The sequence below is a fragment of the Trichoplusia ni genome, unplaced genomic scaffold (genome assembly GCF_003590095.1).
Source record: "Trichoplusia ni isolate ovarian cell line Hi5 unplaced genomic scaffold, tn1 tig00002984, whole genome shotgun sequence".
NCBI classification, from domain to species: domain Eukaryota; kingdom Metazoa; phylum Arthropoda; class Insecta; order Lepidoptera; family Noctuidae; genus Trichoplusia; species Trichoplusia ni.
In genome coordinates this window covers 55,688-76,289 of record NW_020800313.1, presented here as the reverse complement: position 1 = coordinate 76,289, position 20,602 = coordinate 55,688, and the positions used below count along the sequence as shown (strand labels likewise).

General features: G+C 35.1%; 2 protein-coding genes across 2 annotated transcripts in view; one reads left to right on the top strand and one right to left on the bottom strand.

Moving 5' to 3' along the window:
• The window catches only part of LOC113507633 (actin cytoskeleton-regulatory complex protein pan1), a 70,699-nt gene that overhangs the window by 7,874 nt on the left and 42,223 nt on the right, over nt 1-20,602 (bottom strand). The gene's annotated exons all lie outside the window — the stretch shown is intronic.
• LOC113507634 (pancreatic lipase-related protein 2) lies at nt 778-20,599 on the top strand. The gene is made up of 8 exons (XM_026890521.1): nt 778-1,164; nt 8,780-8,879; nt 10,068-10,216; nt 12,196-12,262; nt 13,604-13,791; nt 14,655-14,873; nt 19,090-19,243; nt 20,511-20,599. Exons 1-8 carry the CDS (start codon nt 1,119-1,121, stop codon nt 20,572-20,574), a joined length of 987 nt encoding a protein of 328 aa, XP_026746322.1. The 5' UTR covers nt 778-1,118; the 3' UTR covers nt 20,575-20,599.

The following is a 20,602-nucleotide window of genomic DNA, read 5'->3' as shown; positions in this document are numbered from 1 at the left end:
AAGGTGGTAAGTTATTATTGAAACGAAGCAGGCGGTTGTTGCTGATTTGGAAGAAAAAAACAAAAAAAACATATACATGACCAAATTACAAATCCATCGAATTTGATAACTTATTATCGAGACTGGAAAACATATATAACAATTTTGGCAACCGATCTCGTAAAAATACCAAAGAGTAGCCCAATTTTATCGAAATTTCATCGAAACTGGTCTAGCCGTTTGATTGTGAAGAAGTAACAAACGTCCTAACACTATAAAGACACACTCGCATACTTTTTGACTCATTAAATAGGAAGTAGGCATCGAAAGCATAGTTTCAACTAATAAGTTTTTTCTTTGGACTGGCAATAATGTAGTAGGTTGCGTGAATGCTACGCTTGTCCACTGAGGTCAGAGACTTGGAGAAGCAAGCATAACTTTATCATATGTTGTGAAGAGATTTTTCCTTGCTTAGGGCTGGTTACAGGACTGTATTATTTCAAATTAAATATGCTGTACATTAATTTATCCTCAGCATTTATGCATACATTTAAAAAGATTTATTAAATAATTACCTATAGAAGTAAATGTTCTTATGTATCCGCTTTTGTTGTTGTCCAAATTTAAATCCGTCTATTAAATCTGAAGTAATGCCATTGAGTGAAATCAATTCGATAGTCTAGATAATTTCGTACTGTTTTTACGTTACAGAATCAGTTGCGTAAGCATGGCGGCCATCGGTATCTGCGGTCCAATATTAATAAAACAACTAAACAGTTGGCAAATAAACCTCAGTGCAGACAGTTCAACATCAAGCGACCTCTTTACAATATAAGTCGGAAAGGATGAACGAGCGGTCCGTTGTCTCCGCGGTTTAAAAAAATAACGAGACATATATGCGAGTGTATTTCCGTGTATTGTTACAGTAGCTAGCGAAACCTAATAAGCTCCGGTTCTCCGGTTAATCGGGAAGCTTCAGTAAAAAAGAGGTTTTATAACGAGTTCCAAAGCATTGTGCCGGGCCCATTGTAGTGTAGGTCTCTCGCTGCGGGGAAAATGCTCCGAGTTCTGAGATGACGGTTTTCAGTACTGAAGTGTGTTTTTAATCGTTATTGTTGTAATATTACTGTTCCCGGAATATGGTGGTGAATGCTACGTCGTGTCAGCTAGCTTCGTTTTTCATTGGTGAGTTTTGTTATTTACTTTCATTGTTTAATGGTGTCAAATAAATTTAACTGCTTACAGATGTAGTACACTACATCTACATGCCTTATCTATGGAAGGGCCTGTTATCTTACAGCTGTTTATTTTCCATTATAAGAACGAAATTAAGAAATAATGGTAACAAAGGTTTTTAGCATTATGACTGAAAAAGTTGTACTATGATGAATGTACATAAATTCATTGCATTGTATTAAATGATTATGATGACTGAGTGGAAAAAAATACTGTTGAATTTCGCGAATAAACAAAACTCTGAATTAACTTATTACCATAAATAGGTACCAACCTCGGTAAATAGAAATTCAATAACTGTCTATCATCATGTCATTAGCTGATCTCTCATACGGTCTTAAATCAGTTGAAATGACTTGCAAATCGTTAATTCCAGTTATAATCGCCAGCACTAAAGGAAAATATCATGAAAAATAACTGTGAAAAATACTGTAATTCCTGTATGTACCTACATAGGTATGTATTAAATACTACTTACAGAGGAAGACAATGTGCTTATTTCCTAGTAATCCTAGTCAAGGCAATGGTAATTATCACGACAACCTATCACCTACTTATCACACCCTAGACTGCGAAAACGTTTAGAATATTGTTATTGTTCTCTCAAAATTACTATTGCATTACTATTTGGTATATGTAATTAAGGATCGCGGAAGGTCCAATATACTTTTTATGCGACTACACGAGGAAAAGGCGGGTTCAGAGTGTATGTTTATAGGTACATATCTTTGGCACGGTTTGTAACCTAAACCATGCGACCTAAACGGAGTTGTAGTTCGTAAGGTATCTGTAGTATAATAGGCTGAATTTGAATTTAAGACTGGGCATTATTAAGTATTATTTTTATATCGTTTATTATAATATTCTTTGTTAAAAAAAAGTTTTTTCACGCTGTCGAGAGTCTTATGTTTCTTCTCGTAATGTATTTTATGGCAACAAAAAAATCTGTTTTGCATTTCGAATTTCCTGCCATTAAGGTATCTATTAATATCTGAACTTTAACATACGGACATGCAAGTAATAGTGTATGTTAATAAGGTGCATTTATTGTGCATTAGATATTATTGTTAATAAATTACGATTGTTTATGTGTATTAGTTACTTGATGCTATACTAAATGAATAGATAATAACTTCCGCTGCGATCTACGTGCCAGGTATGTAGGTAGTATTATTATTAATTTATTTTGCATAAGTATTTAATCGCCATTGCAATTCATAATGTATTATTTGTGTTCTTTAAAAGTAAAAGTACTAATTTGTATTGCAGAATATAAATATATTTTGTATTATTGGAAAAACGACTGTGGAAGTGAAGAATTTAATCTCTGTGTCGTGGGGTTTTAAAACATTCAGTTGCTTCAAATCCCTTGCACAAAGAAACCCAGACCCTCGACAAGTTCTCGAAGATCATACAAATGCTCGACCTACGCGGGTAACGAACCCGCGACACGGCACGCTCTGAGGTTTTGAAACGGTGACCTATCACAGTCGGCTATACGCGCAGACAAATGTAGGAATCGGTTCACATTAGTTTAGTGTTTAGAATATTGCTTTAGTAAAACGCTTTAGTAGGTACTTACTCTCCTATAACTCTCACCTAAAAACAAAGATAATGTAATCAACCTTTATGTACCTACTAAAGTCTAGTCTGAAGTACATTAAAAGGTTTATCGAATCTTGTTGCGCTTGTTACAGCTAACAAGAGGAAATGGGCTAATATTGTATAGCTGGATGTTGCATCTCGCTGCGCCGGATAATCTTACTTTAGCCAGTTATACGAACACCCACTACGGAGTTCAGAACATTCGCCTTGGGGGCCTACCAACTGCTCATAAATTAAGACTTGCAGATGTGGAAGAGAGAGGTCGAGTTGAGTGTAGTGTGCCGTCTTGCTTCCACAACTGAAACAGTGTAACGAGAGTTTGTGGTAGACTTATTGAGCTACGTTAATATATGTTTTTTTTATGATATATGGTCAAGTGGGTCGTAATTTATTATAATAATATAATTTTCTACCACTTTGAACCAATGGTCTAAAACTCAGTAAACCTTATATAACAAAAACTAGATCACTGATAATAGGCTTGTATGGTATATTATGGATAAATTACACCCAGACACAAAACCAATGATCGAGCCCAGCACATAAACATTTACTCCGGGTGAGAATCGAACCCACGGCTACTGTTATAGCAAACAGGGCCACTAACCAATTAACTTTGGTGTAAACCAACAGATCAGACAGCAAGCGAAATTGGTTGGTATTCAGTTGATCATCGAATATTTCTAAAGTAAGTAAGTGGGTTAACGTGTCTCTGATAGATAAAGTCAGGGGTAAAAATAATAAGCTGACCTCAACCTTTCTTATTTTGAGTACCAGTTTATAAAGTTGCATTAAGATATTATAAAAGTTCATTGCTAACATTCCGAAATCACTTGACATTAATTATTCAATTAGGAATTTAAAAATCCTTGAGCATCTAATACTTTTACTCCACGTTTTAATTCGCTTGCTTTCTTTAGAACTGGATTACTACATTTAATACAAAAATACGACCTGTTAGTATTATACATAACACTGGGCAAAAGCTCTTCTCCATACGGGTTAAGATTGATCCAGACTTAATATTTGAGGTCCTGAATTTCATGTGTTTTGTGTTCCTTTAACGTTGAAGCCTTCATAGCTTGGTCATACTGGTGTTTGTACGAATTGGCTTCGAACCTACAACCATATGCATAATGCTACTTAACTGTTCATTGTTGTACAAGGTCCTAAAGACTTAATTAAAATTGGGAAAACAGTAACTTTATGGAAAAATATTGTTTTAAATATAACTAATCTAAGAAATTAACGTACTTAGCCGTAACCAATTAAATTTACTATTTGTCTCTATTTACGTTTTTAAATGTTAAATAGAACGAGGTGCACTTGTCAGGCTTCTGTAAACCAGTACAAACGATAATAAGTAGGTACGGTCAGCAACAGAAGTCCATGAACATCAAATATAATTACTTAATTAATATTGGGTAAAAATGAATCGAATCAAATCGAAAAGTAAACGCTAGAATTCTACTGAAAAGGTTGAATTTCCACACACTTCAATATTTTTTTCGAATTAATGTGTGATTAACAAAATATCAGCTAAAGAAGGCGAGGGAAATCGTCGTAAAAAGGTAAATATATCTGCGAATTTTACGAGGCTATTTTAACTTACGCCGGGTTTCTATTAGTGATAGAAACTCTGACACCAAGATTAAATCAACCATACGAAGAGAAGAAAAAATAGTTCGTAAATCAAGGTTGTCTAACTTTTGTGGACGACCGTACTAAGCTTGACTACATATACTTCCCACTTGAGAACATGCAGTCATAAGATCAAACAAATTCATTTATCGAGTTTTTGCATCTCTGACGTCACGATTTTTTGCCAACATTTTAAACAAACTACTGTTTGCTATTTATATTCTACGATGACCTTTCTGTTTCACACGAATAAAAAATATTAATATTTGTACATTTAGCAATAATGTTATATTTTTTTTGTGGATGTATGTGAAGTTATATTTTATTTTATATAATGGCGGAATATTTTTATTATTTAACATTATTTAAGGGATTGTATCTTAACGTTTACATCATACAAAGAAGTGATAGATAACAAAAATACAAGGCGTGTGATAATACATTGTTTTACAGATATTATAAAATGTCATTGTAAGGACAATTTCGAAATAAATCATATTTTTTGTTCACACAAAAGTAATGTGGGTTTACAGGTGAACTTTAATTTCAAAATTATGCTTCATGTTTTTATATTAATTCTTGAACACCTTTTTTATTTTGTTATTGTCTTGTCATATTGGCGTACAGAGTCCTAACATTTCTCGTGTCATAACGTTTATTTTAAAATTTAACGTAGCGGTCGCATTGAAATCCTCCTCCTTTTTGGAGTTGGTTAAAAGTATACTGCAATGTGCACGCTGTGTTTTTTTTTGTGTTTTGTTAAACACCGCCTTTGTCTAGTTATTCTTTTTTAGGTTCATTGAAAAACATTATCTACATAAGCATTTCCGTACCATAGTGTTTTTCCCAGTTTTTACGCTTACAATAAAAGTCATCAAAATATACTACTCGTTATGAAATGCACTCACCGATTTACGTTAAGAGCACTTGAGTGGGTGCTCCAAATAATGTGAAATCGACGCATTAGGTGCTCGACTTGAAACAAAGGTACGTTGTGCAATTTTTTGAAATGGTTTCACTAACCTAGATTTTAAATTGGGGACCAAGCGTAAAGGTATTTACTTAAACATTTTAATTTGGAATAAAAAGTTCAGGTTTTATTTACTTTAAGCGTAACATAAAGTTATTCAAGCGCTCGGCGTAAATAGCCGGGAGTAGTAGGTTTGTGCCCTGCTTGGGGTTTAACATTCTTTATTGTAAACATACCTACAATAAATTTTCAGATTTTGAAAAAATGTTCTAATTTATTGATAGAAAAAAATCTATAGTTTGAACGAAGGAAGATTGGAAGATTACTTAATACCTGTAGTACTCTCCAAGTTTCAAAGGACGTTTAAATGTGTCTGCCTTCACTATTTGCTTTTGTTTTTGTTAGTGAAGCAATCAGTTAAAACCGTAGATAAGTAATTTACTATGGCGACAATGTAGTTATCACTCTTTCTACGCTCTACTTTCAAGTTTACGATTTTTTGTATTGTAGTTATTGCATAGAATGTTGCCCGATGGAATACGGTAGATATTAGGTTTTATTTTGAAGTAGGTTCTTTTTTGAAATAATATGTCCGAAAGAAATAAGAAATATTCCTCAATTATTTATTCCATATTATAATACGAATAAAAATGTTTCATAACTTTAAATTTCATGAATAAAATTATCGGAAAATCCTTGAAGAAAAATAAAAATTATAGACAATTTAAATTAGCCTGCACAATTTGCAAGAGCAATGTGTCTAACAATGGAATTGCTAGCAATTTTATGCTATTCCGAGGGTGCGTGCCACTAATATCATGACATGATACCCGTAATTACTTAAACGATGGCTACTCACGATTTTGCTTTGTTTTTTTTTATTCCATACGTATGTTTTACTCCATTTCGTTTCTATTAGAACAAGATCAAATTAAAACTTCTAAAACCCCGATCACGACCCAATCAATCCTGTCGGGATACTTATGATACCACAGACATACTGAAAGACTTGTCGTACTTATAACACCCCTTTTTTGCGTAGGGGGTTAATGTGAATCATTATTAAGGAGTCACCAATACTTTGGACTGCCTACCTTTCTAAACCATGCTTACCGAGTTTCTTCGGCGTTTCTTTTGTACAACTGTCAAAATATTACAAGAGGTCGAGGCAACTATAAGGTCGTTTGGTAATTGAGAATCACTTATTTAGTGTACTAAAATATATCATATCACCAAAGAGGTTAACATAATAGATAGATAGATAGAATACTCTTTATTGTACACCATAAGGAAAAACAATTTAGGTCAATACAAATAATATGATGAGTACAAAAGGCGGTCTTATCGCTAAAAAGCAATCTTACAGGTTGAAAATTGGAGAACGACTTTTTACTTAAAACTGAGTACTCCAACATTCTGAAAACTGGTTATAAGTTTAGCTTTTTGCCCCGAAGCTCGTTACGAGTCATGCATGAGATAAATATTTGTTATAGCGAAGTTGACAAAGAAGTCACAAAGTTTTTTATAAATTACTTCACATAAATTTACTTGAAACATGAGTGTTGGTGCTCTAGACTCATGTCTGTAATGTTGTGAGATACAGGAGAAATATTACATCTCCTCTTATATGTAAAATGAGTATGAAGGGGTGAAATGTTTGGTCTGTAAAATATCTTGGGATCGAATCCTCCCATTACAACGATTACGACGGATTGAAAATTTGACTGATGATCATATTTTGTCATCAAATGAAATGTCATTTTGAGTTAAGACTCTTTTAGTTGGAGGAAAAGTGTTAGTTTTTAATTAATCTTGTTTGAGTATTAGAACATATGACTATCATTACCTGCTTAAATAAGACTGTTACAGTTGTAGCAGAAGAAGAGACAACGCTTTAAACGATGAAGTATATCGTCTCTATTGCCCTACTGTTAGAGATTCATTTTAAGAGTTTGCCGTGAAGCTACTGGTGTTCAATTTCGTTTTTTTTTATTCAAAGAAATTGATCGCACCGTGGAATAAAACATTAGGTAAAATAAAATAGATGTGCAACTTTAAAGTGCACTATTTTGCTCAGGTGTTGAAAATGTTTCAATTTATTCACGTTAGTATCCCGAACAATGGACGAAGATAGATGGATTGCTTGTTCACACTTGCATCGGTGACATTTGCAAAATCACTTTAGCAATGTAGAGCTTTTTATATTTTTTTCTAGCCGTCCCGGCAAACGTTTTGCTGTATAAATTAGGTCTTGGGAATATTTTGCATTTAAAAAAAAGGTAGTGGTGGACAAAATACTTTGTCTGCTTTAAATAACGATTCCTCCATTCGTGTATCGCTTGAGGTTTCACAAACATTTAAGTGAAATGCACAAAATACACTCAGATTCAGAACAAGCATTCGTGGAATTATGCTTGTCCAACGTGGGGATCGATCCCGCGACATGTTGCGGACAGTGGGTGTGCTGGGCACTTAGGTATAAAAAATATATAGTAGTGGATTCTCAGACCTACCAAATATGGAAATAAGATTTAGGTAATATAAATCGGTCAAGCAGTTTCCGAGGAGTATGGTAAGATTGTGACACGATAGTTTTATATGTAAGAGATTGCGTAAAGGCAAAAATAGATAATACGTGTTATAGTATTAAGGTGTGTCATGAAACGAGTGTAAAATATATAACAAGGTTAGTGACCTTCCCATTTTGTTCGTACTATCCATTACCCTACACTTAGTTAGGTACACATTATTAGGGACGTGATAGCCATATTGTTAAACATATTGCGCGTTTTCGTGACTATAGGCGTACTGTGCCCGGTTTTACCGTTATTTTATTTCGCGGGTGATCTCTACGGAAAATAGGGCGAAGCATTGCAAAAGGACCTTCGTAAACTGACCGATATAATGATAATAGACTAAATGGTTAAAATGTCTAAATCGATATATTTTATTACTAGCCGTTGCCCCCGACTTCGTCCGCGTGGTTAGAAGATATAAGTTAGCAATTTTTGAACGGAAGCCTTCGAAAATTAATATATTTCCCCGTTTTTGCCACATTTTTCATTGTATCTTCGCTTTTATTAGTGTCAGTGTGATGTTATATAGCCTAAAACCTTCCTCGATGAATGGTCTATTGAAAACAAATAATTTTTCAATTTGAACCAATAGTTCCTGAGTTTAGCGCGTTCAAACAAACAAACTTTTTAGCTTTATATATTTGTGTAGATTACAGTTAAATACAGAAAATATTAAATCAGCCATGGAGGATGATGTAGAAGGCATCTTTCTTCCACAACTGCATTAATATCTCTATTAGGTGTCCCATCATTAAGGTTGTTATTGTTTCAGGGATAGCTGAAGTATGTTTCATGACGGCCCCTGTCGGTCAGTGCGACTACTGCTGCCCGAGAGATGACGCCACCGATATCATTTACAAATTATATACTAGGTGAGTTTTTAGCTGGTAGTTAGAAGCTCTGTTTCGCATTTAACTTTAATGCAATGGTTAAATTATGCATCTGCCGTAGGGCTGGTTTTCATTAGATAATCTTTCATTTAAATTATTATTACGGTTTAATCAAACGTATTCTTCAAATCATCGGTCCATCGTGCCGCAGGACGTCCTACACTACGTTTGCCTAAACGTGGTCTCCACTCTAACACGTGTCTGCTCCATCGACCGTCTGTCCGTCTGCAGACATGGCCGGCCCATTTCCACTTCGTATTTATTGGGAAAGCCGAACTAGTTTCGGATTCAAGCGGAGTCCTTTATCACGAGCTAAGTTATTTTTGCATCATTCTCACGTATAAAAAGTTACATGCTATGCGTAAAAACAGACACTTGGGAGGATTTTGAAAAACACTGTTGGGTAACCTTACAAGTTAGTTCAGCACGTTATAACACTTAACTACAAGACCTCGAACTCAAACTTCAAAACAGGTTCAATTGCAGGGCTGTAGCTCTCGTGCAGGCATTTGTTGGTAACTTGCACAATAATTGCTGTAACCTTTAGGCCAGACGTAATACTAATACAAGGTGGCCTGCCACCATCCTATAAAATATGGACGTCTTTGTGGGAGCGTGATGGCGCTCTACCTTTAGTATGGCGACCTCTCTTTTCCACAACCGTAATTTAACTATAGAAGTGGTAGAGGGTTCCCTCTGACCCTACTTAGTTAGGAAATTGTGGACACAGCAAAGCGAGGGTTACGTGTGACGTCAAGTTATCGTGACAACTGCACAGTAATGAGAATATTCGAGACTATGGAGGTCGCAATTCACATTAAAATGTTTAAACAAATGTATTTTAAGCTACATGACGCATGATTTGAATTGATTAGTCGCTACCGAGGTTGAGTGCAGCGAAAATGGGCTGGTGAAGTGAATAAATGGTTAGGATACAGAAAATGAGAATTATACGGTAAAAGGGTAAATGTATTGAGTTAGTTCGGAAGAGAATAGAATAGAAAGTTGTTTAGCGGCTGTACTATAGTAAGCTGCTAGCTCCTTTCATTCACAGGTTAACTTTAAACATGAGAGGAGACCCGGTTCTTTAATCTGTTCTTTTTTTAAGATTCGCTATCAATATTCATTTGCTAAGACGAGTATTATATCGAACTCTTATTTCATTTTCAGGACAAATCCAACAGCATTTGAAGTCATACCACCGAATGATGTGAACGCATTGAGGAGAACAGCGTTTAACTTCGCCAATCCCACCGTCATCTACCTGATGGGGTTCTCCGAGTCCACTGGAGGAGTCGGAACCACTACTGTTAAAAATGGTAAGAGTGTAGGTACATAGTAATGTCTGTCAGTCTTGTACATATGACTAGGCTTATATTAAACAAAATATTATGTATAGACAAATTGTGATTTGAACGATGTTTTTTAGAATAAAATAGAATATTCTTCATTGCACTCCATTTAAGTACAGGATTGGATACAAATAAATAGTTACACGGTAAACCTTTTGAGGTCATAACCAAAAATAAGCCTAAAATATTTCAAATAAGCCGTTTTATAGGCACTTTCAAAACGTTAAAATTAACTCCAGGTGCACGGTTCCAAAATGTCATTCCTATCGAGAAGAACCGGCAAGAAACTCCATATAAGTTAGTCTTTTAAACTTAGATTTTGATTAGATGCTTTTAGGATGATAAACCATAATATTATTTTAGCCAAAATCAAAGTTTACAATTCCTATAATTTGAACAAAACGCATAAATCATAAAGTTTGTTTGCAAGTATATTATGTAATTTAAACAGTTCCTTATTAAAACGAAACAGGTGTTTACACAATGTATGTCGTGACCACTCGTCGTAGACGATAACGAGGCGTCTACGGCGTAGCACTTCTCATGTGTGAGGGGTTACTAATAGCTCCTTGCTACGTTTTACACCGTCAATTTAAAGTAGCTACGGTTGTTAGCCATTCATAATTTATGCTGCTATGGTTCACAGCTTTACATTCTGTATGATATCGCACTGATCGATTGTATTTGGCTACGCTGTGAAGGGATCTTTATTACCGATCCCTCTTAGGCTCCTTCGTTCGCTATATTATTTACGTAATACACATAGTATAAGTTAATTTCCAACTTGGAAATGGAGGAGTAAATAACAATTATCACCTACCTGTCTGTGTTTAATATTTACCAAATAAAAAAAATATAAACAAGTAATGTCGCTAAAAAAGATGAAGTAGTTCGACCTCAATAAACTAAAATGCACATCGAAACAATCAATTGCTATACATAATATTTAAAGCGTGCGGTTTGACACAGATAAGTTACGTCAATTCAGTCTATTTTAAACTCAATGACAATTATGCCGCAGTTATTATACTAATTAACGTATTGCATCGTCAGAATCAATTAGTGCTGTTTTATAAATATCGTGTACAAATATGATAGGTATACATGCACAGACTATCATAATGAGCTTTGTGACGTAATAATATTTAGGAGCAAATCATTTTTAAGTTCAATTTTTTTCGTTTGAAATACTGAAGGTTTAAAAACACATATGTTTGAGCATCTTCTATACTTTGACTCTATTATATAACCATGTTAGTTAAGTTATGATTAGATGATGACGATATCAGCGACTTACTGAAACGAAATGTCATTTCTATATATTAGACCGTTTTAACTGACGTAGGCTTTCGTAGTAATGTCACTCGTCAAAAGGTCATGTCATATATCGAAAACTATTTTCTCCAAAAACAAAAAAAACCATAATACTCAATCGTTTCTTACTTCTCGGCACTGAGTCTATTAAAATCCCAAATTAATAACCCCATAAAGAGTCCATTACAGTTTGATATTGCTAATCAGAGGTAATGACTACAGTACAACCACTATTGATGGCTGACCGACAGTTTATTACTTATGGTAACCAAATACGGTGGCTGACTTGTCATAAAAACGGCTTTATCGTTATACTATGACTATAACGTACAGTTTATGGAGTGGTCAACTTACACAGCTCAAGTTATGTTGGTTTACGTGTAATTTCAGGAAAGTAAAAATATGTTTGTAAATCATTGTTTGGAACGTCAATTATTTAGTTGTTTGAAAATTAAAGGGTTTCTATTTATTTAATATATGAAGTTACTTTAATTACAGATTGATTTAAATTCATTTGCAAGTTTAAGAGGATATAATACTTTATTACAATTTAGACAATTTGCAAGGATTTTTTTTGTATTATTTATGTATTTTTTTATATTATATTGAATAAATGTTTGTTACGTTTGCAGCTCACCTAGCAGCTGGTGACTACAATTTTATAGCAGTTGACTGGTCCAGGCTCATCGTGTTTCCATGGTAATCACTTGCATTTACTACTAAGTAAAGGTATTTTATCTTAATTCTTACTCCTCGAGGAATCAATTCTCGTTGACAAGCACCATCAAAATCAAAATTGCAAGCAACTTGAGTTTTAGAGAAAAAAAAATCGTTTTATCTAAACTTTCAACGCCTTTACACAAAAAGACTACCTAAATAAAATAATTCAAAATTCAAAAACCATAGCTGCTTGTAAGTGTAGGTATGTCATTTTGAATATAACAAAGTTGACATTAAATTTAAAAAAATCTTAAACGTTTAAACCTTCTGGAAATGGCACAATCCCTTGGCAGCATACATGTAATACTTAATTCTACGTACAATAAGAACAAATGACTGCGGTCAAACAAACGACAGCAGTAAACGGAACTCGGCTGTTACAACGTTTAACATGTAACTGTTACATTACGATTCCGCATACACGTGCTCCTGTGCCAGTATGTCCACGGAAGATAGAAGTGAAGGGAAATGCTCTAACAATGGCGTAGTACTGAAAGCACAGAACCAAGGCAATGATATATGGAATTTGAGAAGTTACGAAAAGACGAATTAAAATGTTTGGGAATGTGTGTATGACTTGTGGCTTTGATCTGACTTTTAATGCATTTGAGCATTTTGACAGATTCGATCATAGTTTTGTAATGTTTTACCACTATATTAGACGTATTATCGAATACGTCATGTGAAAAAGACAGGATAAAGAATAATGCAATATTAGATTAGTAATAAAATATAATTTGATTATTAATATGGAAGTTGATTACACATTTTATATGCTAAGGTTGATGATAGTTCTCTAATAGTGCCACGCTCACGAAGTTCTAGTGTCACTTCCTTCTACTCTCTAATGTGCAATGAGTATGCCAGTGTGCCAGTGAGCCAGTGTTGGGCAAACGAATTTATTCCCCGGAGAAAAGCGTTATAGGATCTCTTATTTATTACGCGGTGGCTAGCAGCCAAAATTTGACTAGATTTATATGTGTTCCCACTTTCGAGGGCCGTAATGGACCAGTATTTCTTTGTCATTTTTTTTGTGGAAGTAATTAAATGTATTGTGCTGTAATAATTTATATGAGGTTCTTGATTTTATATAGAGAAAATCTTTAATAGTAACGTAGGAAAACTAGTTTATTTTAATGTGGCAGAATTTAAAATAGAAAATCGTTACACTGCAACGATACGTGTAACTATTATTTAATTGTTTACGACAAAAAGCTCATGAACCATTATTTGCGATACAGTAGGAAGTCCTTACCAAAAATAGTTGACACTTAAAATATATTGTATATCACTAATCTAATGTAAATACTTTTCACTCAGGTATATTTCAGCAGTCCGCAACTCAAAATACATGGGTCGTCGGCTCTCCTCCTTCATTCAATTCCTGAACAATGTTGGAGTACCAGTGTCCACCATACATGTGGTCGGATTCTCCTTGGGCGCAGAGGCCGCAGGGTTCGCCGGCAAGGACTTGAGGGCAAGAGGACTCCTGCTTGGAAGGATAACTGGTGAGGGATCAAGATATATTGGTTTATAGAAGAGGTATAGCAAGATCCGCAGGACACTTCTAAAGCTGTCTCCTCTTTATATTGTTACCCTAAAAAAAGTTACGAATAAGGAACTGACTGAAACTTGGCCGCTGTTTCTGTGACTTAAAATACAGATGAAACAAATAACTTCTACAGTATTGCTTAACAAAAAAGAAAATAGTAACTATTTACAGCACAAAATTGGCCGAAAGCACAATTTCACGACCAAATGGAATCAATTAAAAAAAATCGGTCGAGTGAATGTTTAAAAATGGAGCAATATGAAATACGTTTGCCAATAATTAATATTTAAATCTCGTTGATTATTTCAATTGAAACTCAACGTTTCGTTCAATAGGCAGCGACAATAACTTGTGAATAATGCCGCGGTTTAATGAATTTTATATTTTGTCCCACATGGTTTCAAGTGAGAATTAATGATTTAAATAACTTTATAATTGAGCGGGTTTTAAGTGGATTGCCTATTGTGGTTTGTGAATTTTATTGTATTATAGTGTAAGGAAATGTGAAATTATTATATAACCACACTTCCTGAACTATCATGTCACATATTCAGAAAAAAATAAACACGAGTTTTTAAATCTATTTAAGAACTTTGTCGCCAGGAGTAGAAAACGTTTTATAAATTACACAGAACTAAAAGCTGAGACACAACAAAAAACAAGCTAGCACAAGTTAACGCAATGACCACACGTAATTAACAAGAAGATCTTTATTCGTGATTTCACCAATATCATTCGTTCCTAAAATTTTTTCAATGCCAAATCACCTAATTGGACTCGAAAAGACATGAGACACTTAAATCCTCCTCTTAATTCCAGGTCTAGATCCAGCTTACCCTGGGTACAGCCTCTCCAACAACGACGGCCACCTCGCCAAAGGAGACGCGGCCTTCGTGGACGTACTCCACACAAACCCTGGGATCTTCGGGTTCCTCACGCCTATCGGTGACGTGGACTTCTATGCGAACCCTGGCAGCTGGATCCAGCCCGGCTGCTGGGTGGACGAGCTTATCAGGAACCGGGAGTTTAGGTTCGTTTGTAAGTATATTTTAGTATACATTTGTTACATTAAGTATATATTTTTCGATAATGATTACAATTTAATCAATCGGCTTATTGTGGTTCATTGCTTGGATTGCGCATTATGTCCAATAACATTAACCCAGTAATTTTAATTTGCATTATATTTGGATTAATTGTCTATTTTAAACCGGCAAATATACCCTTCAGAAGTAAAGACATACTGGTCCATTATTATTATTCAATAATCGAGAACAGGCTTTGATCTTTATGAGTAGAATACTTAAGACCAAAAACTTGAAAAGCTTTCAATTAACTTGATAATAAATAGCAGACATAAAATCATACGATGACGGACCCCAACAAACAAAAAGCGTTATTAAATGATGTAACGGTTTACTCACGCGTATTTATCGGGGTAGCCCGACTAGTTTCGGACCCAACCGGAGTCCTTAATCATGAGCAGACGCGGCGGGATCGCGAGTCGTTAAACCGTTAAACCGTTACATCATTTAATAATGAATCATTCTCACGACAGTTACTATCAAAAAAAAAAGCGGCCTGTTTATTAATTATTATTTTCTACAGCATGAACATTTTCCGCTAATAAACTACTGAAGTTGTTCATACACCATTAGAGCCTTTTATACATTTTTAATGTACCATTAATTGTTAAGAATCGCTTACATTTATGCCGTATCAAAGGCTTCTACAGATCATTGAGCGTCGTCAATCTTACGAGATCGTAATAGCTTTAAATAATGAGTTGAATGAGTTCCTCTGTCGTCATACGACGTCTGGGGTTGGAGGAAATAGAAGGAATTGATGTCTGTATACTATTATATTATCCTACTAAATTATATTTAAAGCTTGAGAAAAAGCTTAGTACATTTGTGTTGGTTGGGTTGTAGCAATTCGATTCACTCTCTGACATTCAGAGCTGAATGCTGAATGGCCGGACTGCAGAAATTACTGTCAGCTATAAAAAAAAAAACAAAACAACGATCCTATTCGTATTTTAAAAGGCACGTTTTTCAAAGTGGTGTTGTTAGTTCTAGTTTCCTGCAGATACAGTGGGTGTGTTAGATAGAAGTTACATAACCTTTACTTAGAACTTTTGACATTGACCTTTAAAGGGTTGATATTATGTTCCCTTTCATAACACCCTACAAAGGGCTCCTGCAATAATGAAGCATTTAATAACATTTATTTCCATGAATATTTTGCAACGAAATTACCAATTTTAACATTCAAAACCAAAATTTGCTGTAGATCGCAAACAAACCGCGATAAACGATGATGTAGTCTGCTCTAAACCAATTTCGCAGCGAATTTGGCGCGTTAGCCTAATGATAGTACGGTGCTGCAACCCTAACAACAGCACAATTCGGCTGGAGGGAGCGATCGATGCTCTGACGTCATCGGATGCTGCGGGGAGGGGCGACGAAGGACGAGGCGGGGGACGAAGGGGCAGGCGAGCTAGTACACCAACCCCGATTATTTGCTTTTCAAAAAGCTATTATTAGCGTTTGTATTTATGGCCAAAATTAAATTACAAGGTTTTTTGTCGGAGAATTTTATCCTTTTGTCGCTTCAACGTCGCTCCCTGTAATTTTGGGTTATCAACGAAACGTAATGCTTTAGTCGCGATTCTGTTATATGGAAAGATTTTAGTTCTGAATGTTCCGCAGATTTTGAACATTGCTATCTTAACAAAGATTAAGATTTTTAAAAATTTGGGGAGCAAGACAAACTTAAGCCTAACATTTATGGACTATAATAAATAAGTTACACAAAATCGGAAGATCATTAAACCAGTAAATTAACTGTTCTCCTAGTATTTCGAATATCCACTCTCATCTTTGATCACACCAAGTAAAAGCGAAAAAAAATAAAGTGATAAAACTGAAGTGTTGATAGTATCGGAATACCAGGCTGGTAAAGGACTACAAGTAGCCGAAGAGGATCGTCGAGCGATAAAGAGTTGCCCGCAAGTCAGACACCCACTCGAGAGGTGCTTGTTACTCGCTTAGCGATCACCTAACGTTGTGGGCCCGTTCTTACACTGTTTTATCTTCCGTACTGATGAACTATTAGGGCTGTTGGTGTAGTGGTCCTGTGGTAGGTATGTAGTAGTTTACTGCAGCAGACCATGGAATATAAATATGTTTTGAATTATGTGATCTTAGATAGGGGATATTGTTGATAAAAACGGTTATAATTGGTACATGAGATTGGTGCTATGCGACTTCAGCTAATTCAGAAAAAAAGGACATTTGAACATCATTAAATTTTTGCCTATATTTTCTGAATACTTACTTTTGTATTGTGAAATACATATTCGTGTAAATTTACCGTCAGAAAATGTTGTTATATTACCTTGTTTATGAAATTTTACGTATACCGTCTCGAAATACCATTTTCTCTGATCAAACTACGTTCACAGACCACGGAGGGCGTTCGTCATAAAAATTGTAATGTATCCGTAATGTATCGAGCGTTCGAAGTAGCTGCTTTATACCGGTCTATAAAAGAACCTTAATTAACAATGATAATGCGAAATTTTTGCTTTTAGTTTACAAGGTGCTATACTTATTTACTTGTTTTTTTCGTGTTTTGTTGCGGACGTGAAAGGAACGTCACTGAGTGTAACACAAAGGCCACGATTGAAGTTCTTTAATTTCAAGCAAGAAGAGTTTATTATTAACCTATTTTGTATGGAAAAGAACTATTCCTATATTTATGCCTCATTATGCAAAGCTTTTCTGTAACGAAATCTTTTGTAAACATTAACTATAAAAACACGTTTTTCGTTAAAGAAATCTTCTATTTAATAAACATTAATTCAAAAACCAAACACTGTTAAAGTAAAGTAAACCTACTGCAGTGTTCTTATTGTTTTATATTTTTCATTTCTTTCCCTCTCATAAATATGTAAGCAAACACCAGAATACAGTTTTGCAGAGATTTGTCTAGTCTTGCATTTTGCATTTTGATAAGATCTCAGCATATTTTGTTACCATAAAGAATGTAAAAGGAAGTAACATCTTTCACAACACTCTAATATTTTACGGGATTTGGCAACGTTTGGCATGTAGTTTTTGGCATTGAATACTAACCCCATTCGTTACGTACGCTGAAATATGAAACGCGATTCGAACAGAAAGATTGGTAGTGGCATCGACCCGCATACAAATTCCGTATACAATGCTTCAACAGAGAGGTCCTATGACATAGATGTTTTGATTAACCTAGATACTGTCTACATTTAATCGACACAAGGATAGGATTAACTTCCATTTCGCTATATTTTGGTCTCCTGACGGTTAGCTGATAAAACAAATACTCTACACACATGTTTACAAGTTTCCTAACTTGCGACATTTTCAATCCCCTAAGCCGGTGCACCGTCAGCTAATGTTTATCACTTAACGGAGAAACAAACAACTTGCAAAGACTCTTAAACAAAATTCTTATCTCCATCGTAATCCTCTTTACTTCCTTGTTCACCAGAAACGTTTTTTCTGCAGTACATAATACTGTGACTTTTACAACAGAACACATTTTAAGGATTAACCTACATATTTCACTCGCAACCTACTGGCATTTAATTCCATTGTGTATTTTGTAGGGGAGGTCGTATGGTCCGCCCATAACTAATCTGCTATTGACATTTTGCCTTAACGATCAATCTTTGGATGAAAGCCAAGTGCTCGTACCTACAGCGACTAGATAAAATATGAGGTTATCGAATCTTCAGGGTGGAACGAACCAAATTGATAAATGAACCGGTATTTGAAATTTTAAATTATTGAACGGTAATCTAATTTTACATCCTTTTTGGATAAGTTATTAGTTATCAGCGACTCGTTATGAGAAGAATGAATGGTGTTAGGAATGAATTAAGATAGTGCTAAAGCCATTTTGTCTTCTCAGTCAAAGTATGAAGGAGAGATATTATTATAAGGATGGTCTTACAGAGCGATTAATTTTAAAATTAAAATAAGTAGTATAATAATGCTAATAAGTTTCTAGTTTCAGTCCAAATATAAAAAAAGGTAAAAGTATTTATATTTCAACTTAGTTATGTGATTTTTACAATGAAAGTGTAAGATTTACTTAGAATAGTTGGCACTGACCCTTTCGTCAAATTGTTCACTTTTATTTAATGAATGAATATTGCAAGGTTCAGCATTAAACCCACAATGTTTTTACAACAATTATCCTACTACAGATGCATGTAGCCACATACGCTCTTGGCGACTGTACTCCGAGTCCCTGAGCAACCCACGAGGGTTTCCCGCGACCCTCTGCCCCGACTGGACTTCAGCCACCAGGCCGTGCAGCTTCCAAGTACACGGCTACATGGGCATCGCAGCTGCTCCACCGTAAGTCATCGTAGTTAATATTTCGGGAGACCGTTTCTCAATTTGATAAGGATCCTCGTAGACAGTCTTAGTGAGATAGGTGGCTCTATTAGGGCAGTTATTATGGCTGATGGAAAATCTGTTTAACACTTATTCCCTGTCAAAGTCATAATTTCTTTAGATCTGAAAAATATCCGTCATGTCAAAAAAACTGACTTATATAAACTTGTAACAAATACAGCTAAGCATGAATTATAAGTTGATACTTCTCAACTACTAGTGAAAAATATTGTAAACAAAATTTACGACAGCAGTAAAGAGGAAATGGGTATTATACCAGGTGAAAAGAGTCCTATACATCTATAAACGTTTATGGCCTATCTAGAGGCACCGTGAGCGACCTATATTTGCTGAGTAAATGCCGCAACCTGCGCCGGGTTCATTTCCTGTACTTCGATACATAATCGTAGGTCATATATATGGAAATTGAACTCTATTGTGCAGGGGGAGAGAAGGAAAGGGCATTTTACATTTGGGAATCAAATAAATGTAAGTTCTGGACACGAATAATCATCAATTTTCCCAAGCACGTTTGCGGTTTCTTCTAGAAAGAAAAGAATTCTAGAAGAAAAGACCTATAAACAATTTAGGCAACTTGATTTTTTTTGGATTACCTCTTTTCCTTTTCGATGGAAAAATTACAATTTACAATAAAAAAAATACCATAAAATGACTTCCAAGGTTCCACTTCATAACTCAACTTTCAATACAATGTACAGGAACAATTCTTAATTTCGCATTGTTACAAGTTGTGATCTGGACCGCGCAATGGTAATTCATTCACGTTTCATACCCTGTTGTAAGTTTTAGGCATGACGCACAAACAGTCTTCTCAACTTGACCTTTAGTTCCGATCTACGCAGACACAATCCATTATGCCAAGACGGCAAGACCCGCACTCGTCATTTCGGGCCTTTTCAGTTACGATTGAGTGGTCCCAGTGATTGAAACGGTCGAACTCTTTTGGCGTTGGATAAGTCAATATTTGAGCTCGTTTTACGACTAAAGAGTCTACGCAACAGTAGGTATAAAAAATAAAAGTAGCTTTCTTAGATTTTTGACTGGTTTGAACGGCCGAAATAATTTGTTGAATATTTCTTCTGGCGGTATCCACATTCCATATCGATTCTCTTAAATTATGAAACGTTTTTAATGCCCCGCCACTTTTCGCTATGTCCACTATTGTTAAGGTGTGTAGACAATAGTTAATCGTTTGTTTTTGTTACAGAATAACGGGTAAAATGTACTTCAAAACAAATTCCAGACCGCCATTTGCAAGGAATGGTCCCTAGATCGAGATAAAAATAACTAGTGTAAATA